The following is a 26,623-nucleotide window of genomic DNA, read 5'->3' on the forward strand; positions in this document are numbered from 1 at the left end:
GGGGCGGGGACAAAACAAAATGTTTTAAGGCCACGCCCTCTTTAGCACAAAAACGCCCTTTTACCAACAAGGAACGCCAATCTTACCTGAAGGGAAGGCCAATGACTAACGTTTGGCTATGTAAAGACAGTTTAAAAGTCACAGGATTACATCACAAAAAGTAGGTTGCCAAAATAATTACCCTTTCCCTAACATTTTCTAACCAGATTTAGACGAAAAACAAAGTTTTTCCTGCCGAAAACTGGGGGGGGGTACATGCCCCCCAGCTGCTGCTGTATTCAATTTACAAATCTCGAAATAATCCTCCACATTATCTGGTGAAAACTCACCACTCTACTTCCGATAGCCAGGATTAAGATCAGTTTGCATTGCAAAGGAATTTTTTAATGGTGAATCGAGAGTTCCTACAAACTGTAAATCTTAAGTTAGAAAAGGAGGCGCCATGTCCTTAAACTTTGAAGCGGGTGCAATGTGAAAAAATTTGTTCCTAGGAAAATCAGAGCATATTTCAGATAAGTTCACCTTGTCCTAAGCATATAATAGTAACAAGGCAGTTCTTTGTAACAAAGCTTAAATCTTTGTAAATCTTATTTAGAAAACAGGTTGTATGATTAACAAAAAATGTTTCCTGCCAGAGTCAGGAAAACATTACCGTCGCACGACCACTGACCGGAGGAAGGTCCACAAAAAACAATAGAAGCTCCTATGACACCGCCCACTTTCTATTGTTTTGTGAGGAAGGTTTGCCTTCTGGGATGTTTTTATCTATAGGAAGGTTAACAACTTTTCTGGACTCTGTTTCCTGCTTTATGGTGTCCATTATAAACAGCTTTAAATTTCCCCCACAGTATAGTCAGGGTCTGGAGCTGCTATGGCGTGTTTGGGATCAAACTCACTTTTTTGCTGTAGTATGAAATTAAGGAATAAAAGATTATGGCGGAAAAAGATTATAGCAAAAGTTTGCCAATTCTTTCAAGACACCCCGACTCACCCCAAACTGTACTCCAACGTCCCTGTTTGAAGCGTTTTGGGGAGTTTGAGGGAGCTGAATCTAATATTTCTAATGCCTTTTTGAATTCAGGTTGAAGATGGTATATTTCTTAATAAGTTTAGTTCAAGTCCCCTTCTTCGTTAGCACCAGCTGTTGAGGCAGAAATGCGCCCAGATCGAAATATCCATGCCACACCCAAGAACCATATGTTCTCCCATTTAAATATGTATGTTCCCCCTACTTTGTAAATATATATTTAGTTTAAAGAAAGATTAGGTATATTTTTGCAGTTAGGAACCAAATTCTGCTTTTTCTCTTCGGGTATTTATAAAAGGTTGCAAAATATATTCCTGAAACTAGTTAACCATCATAAAAAGTCAGGAACGCAAAGTCCAAAAACAACTTTAAATTCAACGATGAGAGCCAAAGAAATTGAAGGGATTTCGACAATTTCTGAAGAAGGAAGCTGGTTGTTGATGAAATAAACAGAAAGCTTTATTCGATTTAGATTAGCTAGTTTTGCATATATTGTATACATTGCAGCTATAAAGCATCAAATCAATGAGAATAAAGAGCAGCAACAGCTGGTGCAATGTCAAAACAGATCAACCAGTGCTCGGGAATGGAAATATTGCATTTGTTCGGCAATCTTTAGCTATATTTATTTTCTTTAAAAAAACACGAATAGGTTTTACGATTTAAAGCATAAAGCAGCAGCAATATTTTCCTGTTTGAATGTAATGAGTCTTCCCAAATTTTCTATTGCTACCCTCATTGAAGGGATACCAATCTATGTCTCTTTTGATGATGTTTGGTAGCAAATTTTAACTAAATTGGTAGCTGATTCAGATAAATCGAACTAATTTTTGAGGTGCCTCGTTGCCGTTACTTTCTCGCTGCGAAGGAGCACACATTTTACATGAGGTAGCTTATCAGCCATATTGGTCTTGCTGATTTTACTTTCGAGAAAACGTGTCTTCAGTTATAATCTTCTCTTAACCTGTAAAGACAATGTCAGATAACGAAGAGGAATTCTCAGATGATGACAGAGGGGAAGAAGAACCAGAGGTCTGATTATTTTAAGTTCTGTTCATGTGCTTGGCCTAAAATTGTCCATAACTTCGTCTTATAGAGTGAATGATAAGGCCTTAGGCCTTGTTGATGAAGTTTGTTTATATTTGAGATCTTGTGTGTGCAAAAGCAAATAAAAATTTGTGCAAGAATGCTGACAAAGTGTGCAATGTTTGCACACTGTTTAGTTTTGGTCCAATGTGTGCAGCAAGCTTCTAATGGGCAAAATGCAGCCTAAGAATTTGTCGATTTGTCACACAATGCTTGAGCATAAGTCAGTTACTGTAGACTTTTTTATGTCCCTTGTTAGCAATGGGCAATGCCTCTTGTAACCAGCTTTTGCTTAGGACATTGCGAATAAACTAAGACTGGAGTTTCCCATAGAATTGGAATATGCTTGTCTGTAGATTTTGTATTCTAGGCACCAATGGCTTTAGGGTAGCTATAGGTCATTTCAAAATATCAAATCAAAATACTGAGATACAAGATGATTCCATTGCCATTCTGTAGAAACCTACATGGTGTGGCATTTAAAAATTTTCCTGGAGGAGTACCCCCAGACCCCCCTTAATCTAACTGTACATACCTTTGAAGGAATCTCTTAAAATCTATGCATAATATGCTATTTTTATTCAATCCATTTCCATGCCAAAGCTTTTCAAATTATGAGGAAAGAGCATCTAGAAAAACACACAATCTGCTCACAAATACAGATAAACAATATTAATAATACGAAATTAATATAATTTAATATTAGTTTTGTTTGAATAATAACAGTAAGAATAAAAAAAACAATTTAAAAAAACAGAAATCAAATAATGATTTACAATATGCACAAAAAGTTCAATTGTGTTAGAATGGGAATAAATAGGATTCAAGGTTGTTCCTTTTCAATTGCTCTTGCGAAGAATAGATTGCTGGTTTAGAAAAGCAACATTATTTTGATAGCAACATTTTCAACTTGTGACAATCAGATGGTTCTTATGCTGACCAATACAAGTTAAAGTTATTGTATGAGTGCTAAAATCCTAATTTATCAGCATTTCAGAATTACAAAAAACCTATTGTAACATAAAAATTTGTTCAATGGGTTCACAGGAAATTTGAGTTATCAATTTCTATCAATATCATTGGCTTTTGAAGTCAGACTTTTTATATTGATGTATATAAAATAATTGAACCCAGGGGGAAGATCTTGGTGATGAAGATTCTGAAGATGATGAGCTAGACGATGATGAATATGATGAGGAGGATGAAGAGGAATATGAAGGAAGGAACAAAAAGAGAAAGAAACCAAGTCATGGTGGCTTTATCATTGATGAAGCAGGTAAGCTCTACCTATTTTGGTGGTGAAATATTAATTAGAGAAATGGTTAGTTGCTCAGTCACAACTACTTCTATTTAGCTGCCATGCTTAAGACTAAAAAATATCACTGTCAATGAATTAAGTTTTATTCATTTATTTATTGCACACTGTTAATCTAGGTAGCAACTGTATACCAAACATCCCCTTTGTAATTCATGTTTTCAATTCAAAATTAATAAAATCTGAATGCTGAGTATGGTTAAAATTGATTTGACTCGGTGCAAGAAACCCAGATAATAAGATAGCAACTAAACCAGTCAAATTTTCATATGTTGCTACTGTCCACATTTTGTTATCCTAGTTTACAAAGAATAGTATGTCTTTACCTGAGACAGACCTCCAGTTGCTCGAAAAGCTGCCCCACAGTTTTAATTTTGCCTGATTTTTTAACAAAGATGTAATAACGAGTATTAGACAAATAAATGTCTTAAATTAAGCTTGTGTTTGCTAAAAACAACTTGCAATGTATTTTTGTCAATGTGTGTCATCTGCCCACAGAACATCAGAGTGGTAATCAACAGGCATTCATTTAATTAAACTGAGATATCATGCAAGCACAGGGTCCCTTAAACTCATTTATTACATCCAAAATGCCATTTCATAGCAGGCCTGGAAATGAGCAAAAGCTAGGAGCTTGTTTAATCAAGCCCCCTCGATTCAGTTAGGCGCTTATCAAGCTTCTAAATCATTTTTGTCTTTTGATCAACAGTCTTAAGAAATTTTCCGCGCATTAAAATGAAAATGAACTGTTTTGATGACCTTTAATGTACTCCAAGAAGGATTAAATACTCGATATAAATGTGCTTTTTTTATAAAGTTTATAATGTATATCACCAATATCTTATAGTCGTTATTACCAGATGATCGCAAAAAGTTGTTCCAAACCTTTTATTGCCCAGAAAAAGTGCTAGCGTAGTTACAATGCTAAGTCAGGCCTTGCTCTAAGTAAAATGAAGGTGCTCCATAAAAAGAGCCCCTTAGAAACTCTAGGCGCTCTATTTCGCACCTCTAAGTAAATGTCCTTGAGAGCATCCTTTGAGAGCTTTAGGAGATCGAGAGCTTCAAATCGAAAGCTTCGGAAGAATGTTAAATATGAAATTCAATGGTGATACCAGTAAGCACCATAATGTGAAATAACAAAACATGCAACAAACACTATGTTAATATAAATATAGAAATATGATAAAACAAAGTCGCAAAATTGTTCAGATTTTTTTAGATATGTAAGTTGCCATCATTCGATGAGCTTTTATCAGTGTCAGTATCACTACTGTTATGTTTAGCTTCACATATTGCTTCATCAAAACGCATGGCTTTAAATCGAACATTTAACTTTGTTCCTTTTTTCATGTTATCAATTCTATAAGAAACGCTAGAACATCTACTACTCGCAAAAGCAAATGAAAAATGAAAAGCAATGCGATAATTTGGACGGAAACGTGATCGCTGATTTGCAGAGGCGATTTTAAGTTATTAAAAAAACAGAAAATAATATATACTTCAATAGAAGATTAACGCTTGCTCGAAAATCAAATAAATCTGCCGGAGAATACGCTTAGGCTTGATGGCCTGTTTCCTTGATGGTTATTAGAGGGTTTTCAGATTAAAAATGATATCGAAAACCCAACGTCGAATTTGCTGAATTTTTTCTCAAGGGGTGACTGCTGAATTTTTACGCAAATCATAATATTGCGGTCTGTTGGGAAGATTGTTTATGCTTGATCAAGTTGATTTAACAAATTCCAAAAATTTATTTTGCTCCGCGTTAATATTGTTTTTACGTTTTGAGGGGCTCTATAAATCGCTCTCCAATGTATTTTTGGGTGCGATTTAGGCGCGCGCGCTCTATCGAGCGCCTTTCCGGGCAAGGCCTGCTAAGTGCCTGTAGTATTCTTAAACATTTGCTGTGGACTTGATTTTCAAATGCATCTTTTTGTTGAGATGTGGTTAATTCAGCTTACTTATAATTAATGTGTTTGTTTTGATTTTACTGGCTTTTATCGTCTATTTTGCTTGCTTGGGTCACAAAAAATTACTAGAAATGTGTTGATTGATGAGTCATTCATTCCTCACAATTTACTGCTTTGCACAAACGATCTAACGCTCGCCTGATTGAGTTTGCACAAGTGCAACACAGTAGCGAGGCAAATGCAAAAGAGCACATGTGATCTGAACATTACTTGGGATTTGAGAAAGCCATGAAAACTTTACACTTTTGTTTTGTATTGATCAGCTATCAAGCCTGTAAATTTTCTGAGGCAAGTGTGGAGGTGCTCGCGCTTGATCAAGCGTCTCTCATTTTAGGGCCTGCCTCACAGTAAAAAGACATAAAAAACATTTCTGTGTTGGCCTCCTAAAGGTTGCATGCGGGCCCTTGTTTCTCAAACTAAAGGTAACTTTAGCCCATAAAACCTTTGGTGTGGTTCACATTTGCATAAAACAATTCTTCTCAATTAGTTTGTTCTTAATGGTAAACTATTAGAGAGGACTCAAAATCAAAGAAAACATCAGAAAAATAAATAGATTATGTAATATCTTCTTTTTTTCTCACACACACTATGGACAAAATGGTCAAATTGCTATAAGTAATTGGTCTATAGTGACACTGGGTAAGCAAACAAAAGCACCATTTGGCAACATTTGGCACTGATATAAGAAACTGTTTTGGAGTTTTTGTTGTGTTTTGGCAAGCTCTATTGTTTTCTATAGTAACACCCAATGTGCACAGGGCAAAAACGATGGGGTCAGCGTTGCAATTGCATTTAATTTGGATACTAAATAGTGCTGGGACACAATTATTTATACTTGTGTAGTAATAGCAAATAGTAAAAGAAATCAAGTTTCTTTGCTATCTGAGGATATTAAAGCCCTCATTGAAGGGCAGAGTCATTTGATGTATAGTGATGTGCTTCTGGCTTTGTCTAGAGCAGTTCATCTATCTATTTTTTTGCGATTTCAATGGTCTAATGCTTTTTCAAATGTAAGATGTAAGATGTTAAGATCAAATGTCAGAGCTGCTTTTGATGTGCTCGTGGCCATTATGATAATGAACTTTAAATCCAAATTGTCTTCAATACTTTATTTGATTTATTTGATAATGTGTCAGGATTTTAGAAACAAAAGACGATAACAAGATTTTTTTCAAGGGCCTGCTATCCTGATTTCATTTATTTCCTTTTGTGTAAACCCAGTATAAGGTCAATTATCAGAAACCTATTATGATTTGACAATTTTATTTTGTAGCCTCCATTAATATTCATGAAAATGTATAAATATTTATTGGATATTTACTGGTTGAAAGAGTAAGGATATCATTGAAAGAAAAATATTTTCAACTTTTTGAAGATTAACCACTTTATAAGATCAAGTTTCATAGTGCAAGCAACTTACCTGATAACACACACATTTCAGTTATGTGTGGATGTTTGAGTATAGCATTATTGACATTGTGTCTGCAAGAAAAGAATCAAGAGCAAACAGATATCTACAAAAGTGTATACATAGGAATTTTTAATGAGAGCTGTTCAGTGGCAAAAACAAATTGAATTCCCTCTGTTCTAAAAGATGTGATATTGCTTAGAGCAATGTTAATCTAAAGTGCTTTTGGCTCCTTAATTTTTGTCATCTTCCAATGTTTATACATTGAGGGTGTCAACAAAAAGTACTTTACCAGTATGCCATGTTTCTGCTTTTCTCCTCTATCTTCAATCTTTCCAGGTTTCTTTTTGGTAGTGCCATAAATAAAAACTTTTATTTTCCAGGGTTTCAGTTTTTTCCAATTTCAAGAGCTGAAATCAAATGAAGCATTGTGTTTGTTTTAAATTCTGATAGCCACGCAATTTGTTGTATTCCCAATCAATCCTGGTATTTGAAAATTATTTTATCTTTTCCAGATGTGGATGATGATAATGAAGATGATGCGATTGATGCTGAAGATGGCTATGTTGATAACAGCAACAGTAAGATCTGTTTTATCTATTAACTATCTCTTAGTTTATTAGCATTTTATGTTTATCATTATAGACAGTATTAAATATTACAAACTGTATTTTAAGGAGGTATTTTTCCACATTTTACTATATTTCCTTCTATGAATTCTACTTGAGATGTTTGAGTCTGTAGCAATCCTGACACAAATAATTTTGTAAATTTTATTTTCCATTTATGCAATTTTTTATCATCCATACTTTTTATAAAAGTAAACACTCAACTAATGTATTTGGAAAACTGCCAAAAATGTTTTGATTCCATCATTGCTACATTCAAATTTTGATAATCAACAAAATGCGTTGATATCAGAATAATTTGGCATATGAACCTGACAGTTCTTAGTTGCAACTGTAAGCTTAATGCTTGATAAGATAATCAGGAAACTGTTGCATTATTGGTCTATGCTGCACGTAGCAATGAATTGAAAACCTGTTAAAAATTAATTTTTATCAAAATCAGAAGAATTTTTTTCAAACAATCTTTTTGTGGTACAGAATTTTAAAATGGCTTTGAAAAGAGCAAATATTTTGAAACATACTCAAGCTTTTTGTCTGACATTCTTCAGATCGGGACACCTCAACAGTCATGTTGTCACATTTCTGATTGGCCTATTTTAATTCACAACTGGGTATAAGTATTCCTACTGTAGAAAACTTTTTGATCTATATTCTGACGTTTCATACTCTGAAGAGAATCAGACGAAAATTTTAAGTATGTTTCAAAATATTTTTGTACAGAAGATAACTCCTTCAAGGCCAAAAGTTAGACATGTACTTTTCGGATGTGATTTTCTTTTGCCTTTCTTCTGGTTGATGGTGTTAACAATTTTTCTTGGTATTGTAGAACTGTTTTATTTTTCTTCCAGTTGATGATAGCTCTAACCTTAGTGGAGAAGATGTTCATGTGAGTGTATTAATAAAGATTTTGTTACTCTGACTTTTCTTCAGTTTACAAGTATAAGACTTTACGTAGCATTCTAGCTGATCCAATGTAAGAATATGTTAATATATTGTGACTTTAATATTCAACAACATCTTAACAGGACCTTGTGTTTGTATAGCGTTGATTTTTTCTGAAATTCAAGAAGGTGTTTGCTGTCCAGTTTTTTTCTTGCCCAATAGAATCATTCATCTTTACAATATTTTGCTTATATTCATTTTCAGGGTGCTCGCAGACTGACCAATCTCTGGAAGTGAGTGCTACAATAATTACTTTTTTTTCTTTTGTCTCCTCACTTTCTTAGCACTTTGTCTTCATTTATAGCATTAAATTGTGTGGAAAATAAGAGACGAAATGCAATTTTTTCCGTCTCTTGAACTTTAGTGCTAACCTAGATGTAAGCCATCTTCGGATTCCAGAGAGGGCAAAAACATTCACAGTTGGAAAGCCAAGCTTTTCACATAGATGAATCAGTTAGCAAACAGAAGTTTGTTTCTGTTGCCCAGTTTGTTTCTGTAAATCTGAATTGAATCCAAACCATACTATGTGTTCCCACAAGATAAGCCACGCAAATGATACTGGATACTCGAGTTTATCTAGTTTATGCAACTGTTCATGTTAATGATACATTCTCTGATAATTCCCTAGCAAATCCTTATTGCAATTCATGAAACAAACTTTTAAAACATTTCATTTGTCTACAAGTTATTGCTTTGGAGAAATTCTGATAAGCGGTTTGGGTTCTGTATTATTTTGCCGTTTGCATTATGAAAAACTTGAGTGCTCTACAAGCTAGAAACTTTGAGAACTGGGATTTCTGTTTCCGTGTTTCTTCAGCATGGCTATAGTTTCGCTTTGTTCGAGGTTTTAGCGGCTCTGTTGATCTTGCAAGCCTTTTCTTCGTATCGTAAGAAGATGCGAACTTCCAGCAATCATTAAAGAGAGCGATTTATTCTATTTTTCAGCCTTGCTACATTGCACTTAAATCTTTATTAGTCGTGAGAAGCAATCTTAAAATCACGTCTGTTTAAGCGATTTTGGACACTCAGCTCCAGCATGATATGATGTCATAGACATGTGAACTGTATATGTATATGCAAGTTTTTGATATAATCAACGCTAATATTGAGCGTGTGACTAGAAGTATTCTGCTCTCTTAAGAGATCTTTGCGTGACAATGGGGGCCTGGGAAATATTTTTAACGTTTATCTTCGTGCGTTGGTGTATAGAACAGGACGTTTCGAAATTACAACTTTGTGTCTTGCGATCTTTTTTCATGCGTCTTGCGATCTTAAAAACACACAGCTTTGAATGAGATGTTTCCATTTTTTTCACGACCCAGTTAATGCGGTCTAAGGCCCCTTTGTTGTTTTAAATTGCGTTAAAACATAGGCAGTTTTGCCTTACACTGTGACAATGAACATTTGAATATTAAGATATTCGGTAAATTAGTAGTACTCTACGCCGTTTAAGCAGGGCGGTTGGTACCGTAAAATTTGAAAATAGTAGTCGAACAGTTAATTTTAATTGATGTTAGATTTAAATTTTCTTTGCATAATTTTCCGCCACATCTTTTTTTTAAAATTCCCTATGAAGTGCTTTATTTTTACTCAGTTGACCTGTAATTTAATCTTATTTTTTTCTTTTACAGACAGGAAACAGTCGAAGATATTGCAGAGTATTTCAAACGTAAATATGCCGCCACAGAAAGGTATACACATCTATAAATCTAGATATTCATAAAATGTTCAAAAAGCTCCAAGACTTTAGTTCTATCGCTAGCGTGGAAATGTTTATTTGAAGTCGCAAAATTTAGAAGTCCTGTTAGCGGTTTCTAATTGGTCATGTTGCTTTCGATCAACACCTGCGTACAAATTTCCTTTCACCTTCTGATAACCTTTAGGCTTTATTTATTTCTATTTGTTTTGGCATTTTCTCATGTTTCCAAGTGGGATTTTGTTGCTATCACTTCCAATGATTCCTATCTTGCTCCCTTTGCATTGCCTTTTTCCTCTGCTCCTTTCTAGATGAATTTCTTAATTTTCTGAACAAATATTCTAACGATTCTTATAAGCATTTTCTTATAAGGACTTGAACCAAGACAAAGAATCGAATTACTAAATTGTGACTTATCATACTTGACTTGGAGTCTTTTTTCAAACGTTCTTCAACTTGTTCAGGGCACTGAACTCGATAACCCCCTAGGTTTACCTCGGTGTCCTATGCAACACTTAACGAAGATTCTTTCATAATTTCTTCCTTCGTTCTGTTTATGACAATAGATGTGTTGCAGTAAAAAGACCTCTAGTAAATATCTTGCTAGAATGTTGCTTAATGAAATGAAAATGAATTTGCAGAATACGAGTAGAATTTTGTCTCGCGCTTTGAAATATATCATTTTATTTTCGTTTAGCTACCCAGATGGTAATTACGAAACTCCTGAAGACATCGAGCAGCAGGGGTTACTGCCTGGTGTGAAGTAAGTTGCTTCCATATGAACACTGCTTGTGCAGCTGGTATTCTGACGCTAGTATACACTCAGTTCTATGAAAATTGTACCTTAAATGCTGCAGCAGGGTCTCTCAAGATTAGCCAGAAGCAGGAGCGTATTGATACTGCAAGTATTGGGGGGAGGGGGGTTTAAAAAATTTACTGTTAGATGACAATTGAAACCTTGAAATACTTCGTGACTCTTCAACATATCATACCATAGCCCCCCCCCCCCCCCGTAACATTGGTCACCCTTTTCTATATGTGACGAATGCCACTCATTACCCTTTTACTTGCACTGTCTCTATAAACATTTACCAGCATGGTTTACTGCCGTCAATAAAGACCTTCCATACTTACATAACTAGTTTAATATAGGTTATTATAATAATCATAACAGCCATAGATTTTATTGTCATCAGCATAATGACTTCTTGAAATGTTTTTCAGTTAGCTCGCCAGTCGTATTTAACCAAGCTCTTCCTCATTTTAGAGACCCAAGTCTTTGGATGGTTCGATGTCGAGTAAGTAACCTATTGCAATCTTACAAAACATTTTCATCCTGAAACTGTTTTGGCAAAGACTTACGTCTCATGTGGGTCCTATGCTAACTCATATCGCCGAAAAATATTTTCTGTTTTCGTGTATTTATTGTTCTGGCTATTCTTCTCTTCAGCATATTATTACACTCAGTTAGGCATGTAAACGAGAGTGTTTACAAATCTATCCCTTGCTACAGACAGGCCTTGCTAAAGTGCGCTCGCACGCAAGCCATGCCCATCAAATTACGTCTGCAGGCACATCTAAAAAAGCGCACTTTTTCAGAGTTTTTAACTGTTTATGAATTTAAAGAAACAATTCAGCTACAAATTTCACCATGTTAATATTAAGCTTTCCCGCTTTGTGAAAGTGATTTGGGTAGCAAAATGAGAATAACAGATTTTCCTAACCGCAAGCAAATGTTTTCTTTCTGTCGTAAGCTAAAGTTTGTTTAAGCTCTATGATACTATTTTTTGTTGATAAATCTATCGTTATTCTAAAGTAATTTTATGTTAATGGTCTTTGCGTAATTAAACCTTACTTTATTTCTCTAATTTAAACAATTTTGTATCCCTGGTTAAAGAGCTCTTGAGAGTATCACCGGCTAAGACCTTTCTGCTCAACGAATTGTGTTGTGATCAAATGTCTTATTTGTGTTACTTCACTTATATTACGTCATCAACTTGGCTTTTGTGCCAGCATGCAGAAAGACATTCAATTTACAGTTTTTATGTTTGAACTAACTTCATGTCGTCTTTTTGTATTAGATTGGAGAAGAAAAGCAGACAGTCATTGCACTGATGCGTAAAGCTCTGGCATTGGAAAACACAGAAAATGTATGTTTCGCTAACACAACTATCACTTTTTTAGGCTTCAAAGTCATTTGCAGTGGTAGTTGCCAGGCTTTGTAATTCACTTCTTTCTTTGACGCCGAGGTAGAGCATTAACAGTATTGTGGGTTCCAGTGCTGCTCTGGTCATGTCACTTGCTCATACTAAATTTTTGTATCATTCATCTTTCCATGATGTTTTCAAAAATCACTTTTTGCACTCCCTTATCGCTACTTGCTGTTAGTTTTGCTCTTTAAGTTAGCTTTAGTTTATATTTTTTAAAGTTTTCTCTGCCGTCAAGCTTTATCTGCCAATAAGCTACTCTTCTACTTGATCGTGAAGAACAGATTAATATTTGATGCTTAAAATAAACTTGTATTCTATAAACAGATTGGTAGATTTATTTATTGAATGGCCAATCAGTTCGTTCATCCCATGCGTTTAGTCACGTGTCACATCACCTGCTACCTCTCAGTTGTCAATCAATGGTTCGTATTCGCACGCTATTGGTGTATAGAACTGGACGGTTCTAAGTTGCTACTCCGAGTTTCACGCCTAATGCGATCATCAGGCAACTTCATGTAAAATAATTGGGGATTAGGCCAGCGCGTGTTGAAATGGTTCTTTATGAATGATGTCGGTAGCGAACCCAAGAAGATTTAAAGCAAAATGCTTTTTCCAAACTTTTTCCAATTTCTACAAAGTGCCTTAAGTCAGGTTGTCTAAAATTCACTATTGATTACAATGTACCGGTCTGTTCTATAGTTATCGATTCCAAAGGAAGAGACCTTTACAAGCTTTGTTGTGAAGAACAGAATGGTTCTAGGTTGCAATTTTGAGTTCCACGCTTAATGTGATCATCATCATCATGATATTGATTCTGTTATCAAAGTTTTATGTTGCCATGTTACGTAAAGAACGCTCAATGTTCTGTTTCAGGCAATACAAATCAAGTCTGCAGTTGCTCCAGAAGGACTAAAGGGGTACATCTACATCGAGGCCTACAAACAGAGTCATCTCAAAAACGTGTGTGATGATATACAGTATCTTCTGCTTGGAAAATTGTGTATCACATATTAATTTTAAGAATAATATACTTAAATTCTATGTAGCATTGATGACATTTATGCCAAGAGGTACGAGAAGCTCCCTTTAGTAGTAATGCCAGAAAAAATAATTTATGACAGGTAGCATCAAGTGTTTTAAACTATCAATCAGTGGTGGACACCTGGGGGCGAGGGGGCGACCGCCCCCCAATTACTTTAGAGGACAATGGTCTTTTGTTCTAAAACAATGGGAGATTTGATGTCATCTTATTATAACAATAGGCTTGCCCCCCAATATTTGACCAAGTGGCCCCTGCTATCAATCCTCCCTGAGTATTGCTCTAGTTTGTTTTTATGCATTACTGCGAATTCATTTAATAAGTCTGTTTAGTCATTCAGTCTGCTTCATGTGACAAGGGAAATACAGGAATTCCCATTAAAATCCTAAAAATTTGAGAATCTTCAAGCTGCCTTTCTATAATTAATCACCTAAAGAGCTTCTTCGGATTGAGAAATATGCATAATTCTTTATTTATATAGTAGTTATGTTTATAGAATTTACCCGTATTTATGTGCTCGCCTTTCGGCTTTAGCATCTGTTGGTTTCTTCTCTATCTAGGCACATATTATTATTATTATTTTATATATATTGGGCGCTATCTGGGTCTGTGATCTATCTATCTAGCAAATATTATCTCAAAATTGGCGCCCAACGTTTAGTTCTGACCTTTTTTCTTTCCAGTCATTACCCAACTATTCGATAAAAAGTGCGAATGTCATTGCCAACAACACCAGCATTTACATTGATTGTCTCCTTTTAGTTTGTTTGTTAAAGCTGCTGTCAGCAGAGTTGGCTCTGTTATATTAAATGCTGTAAAATAATCATTATTTTTTAGGCGATTGATGGCTTTGGTGCTTTGAAGATGGGGATTTGGAAGCAACAGATGGTCCCTATTGGAGAAATGGCTGATGTGCTTAAAGTCGTAAAAGATGTTGTGCAGGTTAAACCAAAATCTTGGGTTCGATGTAAAAGAGGGATATACAAAGATGATATTGCTCAGGTAACGAATGAGCACTTTCCTTTATATCCACTTAGATTTGCTTCATAATTGTGTACTTCACTTCGCTGCACTCAAATTTGCCTTATAACCTGCTCTTAAATTTGTTTTATGATTGCACCATTAAATTTGCTTTGTAATTTTACACTCAAACTGGCTCCATAATTCTGCACTCAAATTTGCTCCATAATTCTGCACTCAAATTTGCCTGATAAGCTGCTTTTAAATTTGCTTTATGATTGCACCATTAATTTTGCTTTTCAATTGTACACTCAAACTGGCTCCAAAATTCTGCACTCAAATTTGCCTGATAAGCTGCTTTTAAATTTGCTTTATGATTGCACCATTAAATTTGTTTTGTAGTTCGGCACCTATAGGTCATAATCATGCACTCAAATGTGCTTCATATTGTCATATTCAAATTTGCTTCACAATTGTGTACTCAGATTTACTTTGTTATTGCACATTTCCATTTGCTTCATAATCGTGGACTACAATTTGCTTTTAGGCTCTTCGCTCAAATTTACTTCATGATTATGCCATTCAATTTGCTTTATAATTCTGCAATCAAATTTTCTTTATAATTTTATACTATAAACATAGCTAGGTTTTATTTTAAAAGGTAGAAAGAATCTAATGAGCAACACCCGACTTCATATTTGAATCATAATACTTCATGTAGCACCGGGAAATCCAAATCTCTATAGTGAAACCTCAAAGTCTTTCAACCCCTTCTGAACATAAGGAGTTTTTAGCAACTAAAGAGTTTCTCGAACTTCAGTCACAATAGCAAAGTATTTCAGACAATGGGTTTGATATTAGTTCAAGTAAAGTCAACAATGAACGTCTCAATTTCATTTAAATGTTTTGTGACTTTACGAAAATGTTTTGGGACTTTCGATTTATAGCCTATCCTGTAGCTCTGTCTCTTGTTTTAAACTAGTTTTTGTAAGTAGAATTGTTACGGAAAACTTCAGTACAATTTAATGAACTGTATATTGATGTGACAGACCTTTCATGTACGGATTTATTAACGTGGATTTAGTAATTTCTAAGTATTAATTTGTGATGAAGAAAGTGTGAAACGTCATCGTATTGGCGTAGTGCAAAGGTAGAGCATATACTTAGCAATTTGATAGAAATTGAGATTCAAATTATTACAAAATTATAAATAAGTAAATAAAATGAGTTATCGATGATTGGTAAAGATTATCAGATGCTGCATGGTTTTTTCTAAGTTATAGTTTGAGGAAACTTATTTAGAAACTGGAATATCGTTAGTAAGTCAGTTTAAAGATCTAGGCTGTTGAGAGTTATTTTTGTTTCTTTAAGTCGTGTGTTTTTATGTAAAAAGGCTAATCATTATGGTCCTTATTTTCAGGTTGATTTCGTAAACACAGCACGTAACCAGGTAATTTGATTTCTATGTGTTCTTATTATTTTGTTTTTTTCTTTGGTATCAAGTTGACTGGCCTATTCTCATTCATTACATTTTCATTTTATCACTTCATATCCATTGCCATTTAATAAATACTAGATATGAATGAATTACAATAACAAAATTATAGGCTATTGAAAAGCAACAAAAACAACTTTACATGGAGCTTTTGTCTGCATTTCATTCTTTGAAGGATAAACGCTCTCAACAATTAAGCTTATCGAGAAGAGAGCACTGTCTAGGCGAAAACCAAAGCTGTCGACATTGATTGTTGATAAAGATGTAATCAGTTTAAAACATGAATGCTTATATTAAGAAGTTATAGGATGACCAGACAAGCATCACATACCCCATTTACCGGACTAAATTATGTTTGTAATAGAGTTCTACAGTGTGACGTCACCAAGAACTTATTTTTAGAATTTTTGAATTTCAACCACATAACATAAAAGATCACCATGAAGTACTTTCAAATATGCAAAATTGGCCACTATATCTAAAGTCGGTGGAGGTATGGCCAATAGAAGATCTGAAGTTTGCTAACGGATTACTGTTATTTTGGCTGTTGAACTGAGACCAAATAACAGAGGTTTGATGGGGAAAGAGCCAATAAACACGTGGCCATATCTCTGCCAATTCTTAACACAATTGACTTATCTTGCACATTTCGAAGAATTTCATGATGTTCTTTCAGGTTATGGGATCCCAGAAATTCTAAAAATAGATTTTTGTGACGTCATCACTTTAAAACTCTATACGACTGAGTTGTGGCTGAATGGTTACTTCATACGTTTTTTCTGCATAGCAAAGAAAAGCTAGTGATTATTACAAGTTGAAGAGCTAGTGATAGGAAAGCTGCAAGCTTATAAAGCTTATGGCAGTATTCCGATTATCTCAATAGTTTTTATAAATGCATGTTTACTCTACGGTTTGATACAGATATACGTGCACAACAAAGATAATTTTTCACAACTACCGCTAATTGCATGTCTATGTAAACTTGTTACTACAACTGACCAAGATTACAGTATAGCCACAGTGCAAAAGTAGGTACAACAGACCAGGACCGTCGCTAGTTTGGTGGTGAATTGCCAACAAAGTGGGTAAGCCATCCTTAATTTTCCGGCGAGTCTGAAAATTTGCCGACGAAGCACCCCTACTTGGCGAGAAACGTGCGAGGGTGTTATCCAAGGGGCTGTTACACCCCCTCAACGCGCCACCGTAGCGACGGCCTGGAACAGACCACCGACGTTTCTAAGAATTTCCAGCAGTTTTCCTTGTTTCTATTTGTTTATTAAGAACACATATCTGTTTAATTGCAGGTCACAATCAAACTTATACCAAGAATAGACTACAATCAAATGCGTGGTGCAATGAAATCAGTAAACGTAAGTTGTTCACCCACTAATGCACCGTTCTTAGGCACGTTATTCTAAACATGCTATTCAACATTATTGTAGTAATTACGTAATGTCTAGTGCCAGATCCCTAGGAATGATATAGCATGTCATGGGATCAAAGAAGTAATTTAAGTATATTTAAATCTAAAATGGCATGATCTGCGCCTCTGGTTCTGAATGCAAAAACTAGATTGTTGATATAGCAGAACACACAGGTGCAGAAAATGGGAATATAAAAATCATCATTGCATCTTCTTGATTTCGATCGTCTCTAAAAACGAGTTACCAGTTTGCTAGTAAGTCTTGTTGTTATATGCATATCTCAGTGATCAAGAGGTATAAATCCAAGGTTCTCTGCTGTATAAGCTTAGTAAATGTAGCAGTTTGTCGCTTATGGAAAATAACCCAACTTTAATACCATCGTAACTCATCAAGTGAACTCTTTGAGACAAAAGAAGCTCACCTTGTTTTCATTCTTATACTTGTTTGTGTTTCAATCCGCAAGGAGCAAGCTGAGAAGCGGAAAAGACGAAGAAGACCTCCGCAGAAATGGTTTGACCCAGATGCCATCAGGTACAGCTTTTCTCATTAGACCAAATCTTTCAACTATGTTCTAGCCAAGTAATTCTATAGTACCGGAAATCTGGTAGCGGAAGATGCGTTTTTAATCTTTAAGACGAAAAGTACTTAAGTTTGCTATGCTTTCAATTTTCCGTTATGTGCTATCTTCAAACTATATTTTACTGCAAGAAAAATAGCCTAGGCCTAGACTATGTTTTTACAACCAATAAACATTCTACTACCTCTTATAATGTTTGCAAGTGTTATACGTGCGAATTTTTTCAGTCAACATAACATAAGATCCCTTTTCTCGATTCAGATATATTACAATGTAAACAAACCCCCTTGAAAGCGTTTGGAAGGAAACATTATTTAAAAGTCAAATTTTGTTTTTACTTTCCATTTTTAAGTTTCTTTTTTAAATACTCAGGGAGATTGGTGGCGAAATTACTCAGGATGGTGATTTCTTTATCTTCGAATCTAATCGATACAGAAATGGTTTTCTGTATAAAAATATTGCAATGTCAGGAGTGGTGCGTTTCACTTACAATTTCTGTCTTCACAAATATTCTATCTGCAGTATACAAGTTTTTTCAAGACTTTTAAATAGTTCGTTTTTCAGGCAATTTACTTGAAATTGCATATAGTATATAATATTGGTGGATTTTATTATCATTTTCTTGTAATTCTGTTATTTTTAATGGCTACCTATGCAAAAGCTTGATTGTTTATTTCTGTTATATGTTTTGTAATAGTAGAAAGGTGTCAAAGTATTGCAGAATTCAATGTGCGTTCGTCTTAAAACCTTATTTCAAACTAAAATGTTTGTTTCTTCTGTAGATAATCGAGGGCGTCAAACCAACACTAAGTGAACTTGAGAAATTTGAAACATCAATCGATGATGCTGAATTAGAGCGTAAGCTTTTTCTCTGTTATTAAAGGGGCCCGTGCAACCAGCAGGCTTTTCGCGCTCGCATTTGTTTTGTTTTTCTAACTGTGTTCTTATATGCAAGACAAAAATGGCGAGGAGAATTCGATGGGAAATTTCTGAAATCAATTTAGCGCTTCAGATCGTTTTTGACAGCTTCTATTTGGTTTCGTTTTGCGCGCAGCTTGTGCTAACAGCTTTCCACCATTTTCATGGACCACGAAAATAGCCGCCTTCCCAGCTTACGCCCGCAAAGGCTACTGGTTGTCCACGCCCCATTAAATTTATTTTATTTTACTTTATTTTTCTCTCTATAACCCTTTGCAGCCAGATTCTAGAGGGATGCATAGCTATAACTTCTTAATAGGACAGACCTAAGTCATTTTATAGATTTAAGACATTGAGAATATTACTATATCAGGAGTATTTAGTATAGTAAAGTACACAGTCCACTGGAGGGGGATAAAAGAAGGTGGTTAGTAGATGTTAGAAGAAAAGGAGGTCATGGAATGAATTTTGAAAAAATCCGAAAGCGTTATAGCAAGGACATCGCTTAGATCTTGTGTATAGAGAATACAGGTAAATATATGATTAGAAAGACTGTGAATGTTTTTGAGTTATAAAACTACAAATTCTATTCAGTGTAAACAGTGTGATAACCTGTTATATCGTGCAATTTATGTGTTTATTTTTTGACTTTGATAAGTGACTGGAAAGAAAAAAGCAGAGGAGGCAACCCATAGTTTCGCGCCTGGTGACATGGTTGAAGTAATCGAAGGAGAACTGATTCATCTGCAAGGGAAGGTTTTGACGGTCGATGGCAATGCGATAACCATTATGCCGAAACATGAAGACCTCAAGGCAAGGCGTCATTTTATTGCTTTTGTCTTTAGATTAAAAGACAATTTGCACCTCTACTCGAATTTTTTGAGAAAAACATCACGGTTCAATTTCAGCTATTCAACTGCTTACTAATAAGAATTTATCTTAAGTAAATTCTCTTCAACTTTTTCTACTTCAAATAGAATTTTCCTCACATCCTCGGTCATTGGCTGTATCTATCATGTGTTTGACTTTTTATGTTGACAATTTTGTGTTGGTGAAAGATTACTTTCTTTTTCAAAGTGATATATTTGAAATATTTTCATTAGAAATCAGTTTTCTTTTTAGATTTGATTATCGTCAGCCATTATAGTATTTTCATATCTTCTTTTTGCTTCTTTATTAAGATATCTAGCTTGCAGTTTTCTTTCATATTTGATTAGAACAATTTTAAAGATTTAATTTTTCTCAAATTTATTAAAACTGCATAAAGTTCTTCTGCGTTGAAGGGCCTCTTCAGCTAAAACGTGAATTCCTTTTTCTTACTTTTCTTCCTTTCTTTGCAAACAAAGATAATCAGCTCAAACCAAAATAATAGGCCAAAGTACATTTACAGCGTACAGTGCAAAATAATTTTCGAACAATCAAGCAAAGTTTCATTAAAGCAATTTATCACAAAAATACGAAACTCGGAGAATAAACGATCTCCAAATACCTAAACTACGGCTGGAGCTCTCAAAGAAAGGTTTTTCCTAAGTCGGTGCAAAGATCTGGAATGATATCGCAAATGACATAAGAAATGTGGAATCTACTGACCTGTTTAAGCACAAAATGAAAACCTATCTCTTGGGCCAATAAAGTAAAATTTATACAGAAAAACGAGATCCCTAGCATGGCCACCTGGTAGACCAGTTTAAGTTTGTTAAAGTTTTTGTTTTTGTTTCATATGTAACTAACACTATTTATTTTTTAGTAAATCTGTAACTGAAGGAGTATCATGAATAGTATGAAATCTGTCTTTGTTCGGCTTTTTTAGGAAAGGCGCAAATTTTCAGTCCTGTATCTTAATGAGTTGTTTCGAATTTTGCAATGGAAGCAACTCAATCATAGTCGACGAGAATGAATACGATTTTTTGGCTGGAGGAGCCCTTTAAAGTTATAATTCTGTTGTTGACGATCTTAACATTTCATTGTAATTGTTCACACTGTGGTGAAATGCAAACTCTCCTTGCAGGATCCGTTGGAGTTCCCTGCAAATGAGTTGCAAAAACATTTCAAAGTTGGTGATCATGTCAAAGTAATTGCTGGACGATATGAAGGCGACACAGGGTTGATCATCAGGGTGGAAGATAATGCAGCCGTTCTCTTCTCAGACCTAACCATGCACGAGGTATCAGTTCGAAATTCCCATTAATAGAACAGCCTATTCCCCCGTCTTTCTGCTAAATATTTGGCGATTTTGCCTCAGTACCTGGATGTGAAAAGATGTATTTGCATGTAATTCGTAATGTTTGTCTGAGGATTAGGCACGATAGTGGAAACAGCTTGAAAGTAAGATTTGGTTTGAGGAGAGAAACTTATTGATCTACGTTGTTAACTTTGTGGTTATATATACATCATATTGTTGACTTTTAAAGTAATATAGAATTTCCTTGATAGCCCCTTTAAGACTTTGACGGTTTTTTGTCACATTTGGACTTGGAGGCAAATAAATTAAGATTTATTATCTAGACCCATCGTTTGGGCTATAAGAAGGCTGTAGATAAATCGTGTGGCTGTATCAATGAAATTGTTACATATTTATTTAAGAACTAGATAGGTTGTTTTAACTGAAACGTTTTCTATTATGATTTTCAGTTGAAAGCAAAGCCTGATGATTTGCAGCTGTGTACTGACGTCAGCAGTGGGGTCGATTCTCTGGGGCAACATCAGTGGGGGGATCTGGTACAGCTTGAGTGAGTAACAAACGCTCTTCCAGTGCGAATGATCGCAAGTTTAGAGTTTGCCTTTGTATATATCTTGATGTTTTGTGGCCTTATTATGATGGCAATAGGGGTTGCTGTTATAGACCCTTCCATTTTCACGACAATTGGAGACTTTTGGGAGTAGAAAGACTTTGTTTCTTGGCAAGAATATCGCAATATCTATTGTTAAAAAGTAAAGGCCTATTGGTTTTATAAATTTAGAAGTGGTATATAGGGGACGAGACTGTACTTCTACTTTGCTTCTGGTTGTACTCCATTGCTCAGTATATCCAGACATTATCTACATACTGATATCGAGATGAGAGTTGTACAAATCACTACTCGATAATCGTTTCATTTGACCAATGAAAACTCTCTTAATTTGTATAGGTCCTCCTGATTATTTTGAATAATTGTTGGACTTTTTTAACCATGACCACTTTTTAACCATGGAGACTGTTTGGTTCAAAATCTCTGTTCTCTTCGTCCTCCTTGTTAGAAAATATTGAAAAATACCGTTCTAACTAGTCGAATTATGAGCACGTTGTCACTCACATTTTTTTCAGTTATCAAAATTTTTGACAATAAAACAGTAAAGCGGAATCAAAATTTCGATACGTATCCCACATTTTAGTATAACCTCTTTTGCAACCTCTTCTTTTTGGAGACGAGGCAAAACAAACTGTCTTTTCCAGTAGTTGAATAATTTGCTTTTGATGTTGACAGCCCACAGACTGTTGGTACAATCGTCCGTTTAGAGAGAGAAACGATTTCCATTCTCAATCAACATGGCAAGGTAATTTTTTTTCTCATTATCCTGTTCAGCCTCAGCAAAATGTCACATCAATTCAAGTTATATTCGATCACAGTTAAATGAAATTTTATAATTTTTTGATTCTAAAGAATCTCTATCAAAATGCAAATTATTTCCTCAAAATGCAAATTAATTCACATTATTTTTGGGCATTCTGGACTGTCTAATGACAGTTCAGAGCTTATGTTTATGACCGATTTCTTCCGACATCTGATGTGAAACAAACTTATTATTGACTATTGTAATTCTGTTGAATTGTAAGCACCATCTGCAGTTGGGATCAGATGACTATATGTCCTTCCCCACTACATGGTGCAAATAAAGTAAGTTGTTTTTCACTTTAGGTTTTGATTGATAAAGAAAAAAAACTTTCCTCTGCTGTTGTCGAAGCAATTTTTTTTTGCTCGAGTTCATTTCTTGTTACAGTGTGGAGGCGCATTCTGCAACCTCCTTTCACCTTATGAACAGCCTCTTTTTCGCTTAAAATTTTTGGTCCCTTTGTTTGCTTATCAAAAGTTTTCTATATTTCTGAGCTTTTATATTTCTATATTTCTATATGTCCTTTTATCTTCTAGGTAGTACAAGTGAAGCCCCAAGCTGTAAGTAAAAGAAAAGACCGAAATGCGGTGGCTCTTGATTCTGAACAGGTTATTATCCTTGTTCTGTTCTTTTGCTTCAGTTTTGTTGACAATTTCGAATCACTTCAAATCAAATCCTTCTCTAGAGTCCAGCAAGTCAACAACTCTTATGTTTAAAGATCCTTTGTTCTACTAAATGTCCCTGTTTAGGCTTTGGCATATTAAATCTCCCTTTTCAAAGTTCTTAGTAGGGATTGAGTACGATGGTAAGATTCCCACTTTGGAAAGTTTGATATCGACGTATTTAAATAGAGCTCGTATTTGCCTGTGACCAGTTCTACTCATACAACAACAACAACGAGAGCGATGATAATGGCATCCATGCAGGGTTCCTACTTTACCCAAATATGCTTAAACTGTGATAGTACCTTATGGCATACAATATACCTAACTTTAACCTATCTAGACGCTTTCTTGTTAAGTCTGCTTCAAAACTTTCATTCTTAACCCAGAGCAAGATACCTTGTCAACGAGCCGCTCAAATAATTTCATCTTTTCAGTATCATATTTGAAAATCCACAGATGATTTTGTTTCTAGTTTCATAAAAACTATTGTAATCAGAAGTATGAAACTATTCACTGGTGCAGCTTGAATTAATTACGACGTGACCCTGTAGGAAAAGACAGAATTTTATTTAATACTTTAATCCTATTTTTGCAGAATTCGATTCAAGTTCGAGATATTGTTAAGGTCAATGATGGCCCAAAAGCTGTAAGTTTGATTAAAATTCACATGTCTATTTGATTTTGTTTTTCATTTTATAAAATCTTCTATCATGTCTTTGGGCAAATTGTATTCTGTATATAATTGTGTATATTTATAATTGGCCGGACACAGAGAGTCAATTTTTTCAAGTTGAATTCCGGATACAGAAAATGTGTGTATTTTTCGTCAGCTGCTACTGATTCATTTGTTCACTTGAGCATGGTCACTCATTTCAGTTTATCAACTAGCCTTAGTTGAAATGCTGCCATCTTGTTTTTCAGATAATAACCTTCGACCTTAACCTTGTTCGCTCCAACCTTTCTCGAGGGAGATTATACATTTGTTCTTAAAACAGCTCTTCCCATTTCTGTGTTTAATTCTCTATCACCATGTTTTTGTTTCCAGGAACTAGATACACTTGGGGAAAGAAAATCTTTTTGAACTTGTAGCGTTTAGGCCTGTTAGCAACCTTTATAACATAACAATAATATTAATGATGGCCAAGTTAATACAGCCAGTTTCTTTAGAGCTACATGATTATGCTTTTTGCAAAGAACCAACATAACATTTATAATATAGTTGTTTGTATCAGCCATTCTGATTATTTAATACTCTTACTAATATTACAAGCCTTGATCTTTGTGTCATACACAATACTTGAAAATACGCGTACTTCTCCTTACAATCAGAGCTTAAAGACTTCAATGAAACAATACCATCTTCTTGTTCTTGTACAGGGCATGCAAGGAGAAATCAAACATCTTTACCGTGGATTTGCCTTTATTTCATCCAAGCTGATACTTGAAAATGGTGGCATATTTGTTGTAAAGACCAAGAATCTTGTTCTAGCGGGAGGAGGCAAGGTTTGCGGCTAACAGACTTTATGAACTTGTACACAATTGCTTTAGATTCAGCCTCTGTGCATCTCATGCACCATAATTTTGCTTAGTATCAGTATGTTCTGTTTAGTTGTCTAAACTAACTCTGATTAACGACTTTCTTGCCACAATAAGCTGTAATAAATTGATTTGTGAACCACTTGTCTGTTCTTGGTAAGGGTTGTTAACGTATATTTAGGGCATTCCTATGAATGTATAAGAAAATGAAGCAAGTGAGAATTTTCTTTGATTAACGATTCTCTATGTTTGATTATTGTTCGTAGTAATATTCTTTGTATTGATATATTATCCTGGCCAGTTTAAAAAGAGCATCTCATCATTTAGGCTGCTACTAACTCACTTGGTGGCCTAAGTGGTGGCTTTGCACCGATGTCGCCTAGGAGTCAGAGCCCTGCTAGAGACGGAGGAGGTGAGTATCGGATTAATGTAGTGCACCCTTCTAAACGATTGTTGCGAAACTTGCAGTCCAGTTGAACTTGGATCTACGGGAATACTTTGACCAAAGGCTTCTACATCTACATCTACATCGATACTGAGCAGGACCGAGTATCGGTATAATGCTCAGCTTAGCATATAACAGTGAGATTTGATGTCACTAAATGGCAAATATGAAGATTCAATAATTTCACAGATATTCAATAATCATCCTTTAAAACGATTTGCTTGTATAATAGTAATTAAGTAGGTATCAACACAAAAGCTTTAAATCTGCTATCATTGAACGGTAATGGTCTATTTTTCGTAACATGGTGAGCATTTGACTTTCGAGTCTTTCAGCTGTGGCTAATTATCTAAGAGGGATAGGGAGGTTAAGTTGGTCTAATTTAACACACAATATTAAAGCAAGATTAATCAAGCAGATTCTGATCAAACAAACCATTATCTTTTTCTTCTCATGTCCTTTGGGAGAAATATAGAAGAAATAGGAGAAAGAAAAATAAAATGTTTATAGAAAAGATGAATGAAAGAATGCGGAAGAAAAATTGTGGAGGATGCAAGAAAGGATAATTACGGCTCCTTTTTCTGACCTGTAGAATTAGAAAGAGTTTGAAGATATGACTGTGGGGTGGGGGAATTAGAGAAGAGGGAGCAATTGAAAAAGAGAGAGAGGAAAGGAAAGGAAGCAGGAGAAAGAAAGGAGGTTAACTACAAAATGAAATGGAGAGAGTGAAAGTAGAGAGAAAATCAAAGAAAATGAAAGGCGAAAATCAGGTTATACCTGCATCCTTGCATCTTTGAATACAGCAAGGAATCAAAATGATGTTCTCCTTTCTATCAAGAGGTGAAGCTAAAACTGCTCTGAGCTTTGCTCTATTTGTTTCAGGAGGTGGAGGTGGTGGTGGTGGTGGTGGTGGTGGTGGTGGTGGTGGTGGTCGTGGAAGAGGTGGTGGAATGGGAGGCGGAGGAAGAGGGCGTGGATACAGGGACAATACCGTCATTGGTCAAACGGTCAGGATTGCCAAAGGCCCTTTCAAAGGTATGAGCGTAGTTTTATATCAATCATGGTGTGATTTCTATTTGTTGTTAAGTAAGAATAGGTTCAGTTTTGCATTTTCATAGGCTAACATTTGTATCTTCAAGTTGTTTTTATACCAATACAATTAACATTCATTAACTTCAGTTATCCATAGTTTCAAACGACATGCAACGTTTTAGTATTACGCTCTTCATTCTTCGTGTCTACATGTTTACCACATATGCATTACGAAACACAATGCAAACCTTTCAAGCATTCTTTACGAACTTCAGTACGAGTTTTCACCAAATTTCGGAAAATTCATTATTTTATAGACTTAAGTTTAAATACTGGAGGGTATACTTACTAAATCACGACTTTTACCTTTTGAGTCACAAGCGACGAGCCTTCCATTTACGAGGCCATCCTTTTAGACAGTAAGAACAGATGCCCAACCATCTTCTTTTTTTCCTTATTTTATTATGACGACCTGGCAAAAGTTATAGGATACTTTCTTAAATCCCTTTTGGCAGCGTTATTAACAATTGTAATATTTTGTATATTTAGGCTATATTGGAATTGTCAAGGATGCAACTGAAACACTTGCTCGAGTTGAGCTTCACACGAACTGCAAAACAATTTCTGTTGATCGATCAAGATTAGCGATAGTCAGGTG

The 26,623-nt window shown here is 35.1% G+C and overlaps 1 protein-coding gene across 1 annotated transcript in view; it reads left to right on the top strand.

Moving 5' to 3' along the window:
* Positions 1-1,899: 1,899 nt before the first annotated feature.
* LOC135696729 (transcription elongation factor SPT5) overlaps positions 1,900-26,623 on the top strand; it is a 30,298-nt gene continuing 5,574 nt past the window's right edge. The window contains exons 1-26 of the mRNA XM_065216215.2: positions 1,900-2,059; positions 3,248-3,389; positions 7,322-7,387; positions 8,284-8,321; positions 8,582-8,610; positions 10,009-10,068; positions 10,771-10,836; positions 11,341-11,371; positions 12,155-12,223; positions 13,157-13,243; positions 14,160-14,324; positions 15,703-15,732; positions 17,082-17,147; positions 17,665-17,732; positions 18,151-18,253; positions 18,561-18,636; positions 19,355-19,509; positions 20,705-20,860; positions 21,328-21,425; positions 22,161-22,230; positions 22,824-22,895; positions 23,548-23,598; positions 24,330-24,455; positions 24,816-24,900; positions 25,816-25,968; positions 26,515-26,620. Of these exons, the coding sequence (XP_065072287.2) occupies positions 2,003-2,059; positions 3,248-3,389; positions 7,322-7,387; positions 8,284-8,321; positions 8,582-8,610; positions 10,009-10,068; positions 10,771-10,836; positions 11,341-11,371; positions 12,155-12,223; positions 13,157-13,243; positions 14,160-14,324; positions 15,703-15,732; positions 17,082-17,147; positions 17,665-17,732; positions 18,151-18,253; positions 18,561-18,636; positions 19,355-19,509; positions 20,705-20,860; positions 21,328-21,425; positions 22,161-22,230; positions 22,824-22,895; positions 23,548-23,598; positions 24,330-24,455; positions 24,816-24,900; positions 25,816-25,968; positions 26,515-26,620 (2,225 nt within the window). The 5' untranslated portion in view covers positions 1,900-2,002. The remainder of the gene's footprint in view (positions 2,060-3,247; positions 3,390-7,321; positions 7,388-8,283; positions 8,322-8,581; positions 8,611-10,008; positions 10,069-10,770; positions 10,837-11,340; positions 11,372-12,154; positions 12,224-13,156; positions 13,244-14,159; positions 14,325-15,702; positions 15,733-17,081; positions 17,148-17,664; positions 17,733-18,150; positions 18,254-18,560; positions 18,637-19,354; positions 19,510-20,704; positions 20,861-21,327; positions 21,426-22,160; positions 22,231-22,823; positions 22,896-23,547; positions 23,599-24,329; positions 24,456-24,815; positions 24,901-25,815; positions 25,969-26,514; positions 26,621-26,623) is intronic.

Source organism: Rhopilema esculentum, chromosome 18 (assembly GCF_057945365.1).
Source record: "Rhopilema esculentum isolate cy_ngs chromosome 18, ASM5794536v1, whole genome shotgun sequence".
Lineage (NCBI taxonomy): Eukaryota > Metazoa > Cnidaria > Scyphozoa > Rhizostomeae > Rhizostomatidae > Rhopilema > Rhopilema esculentum.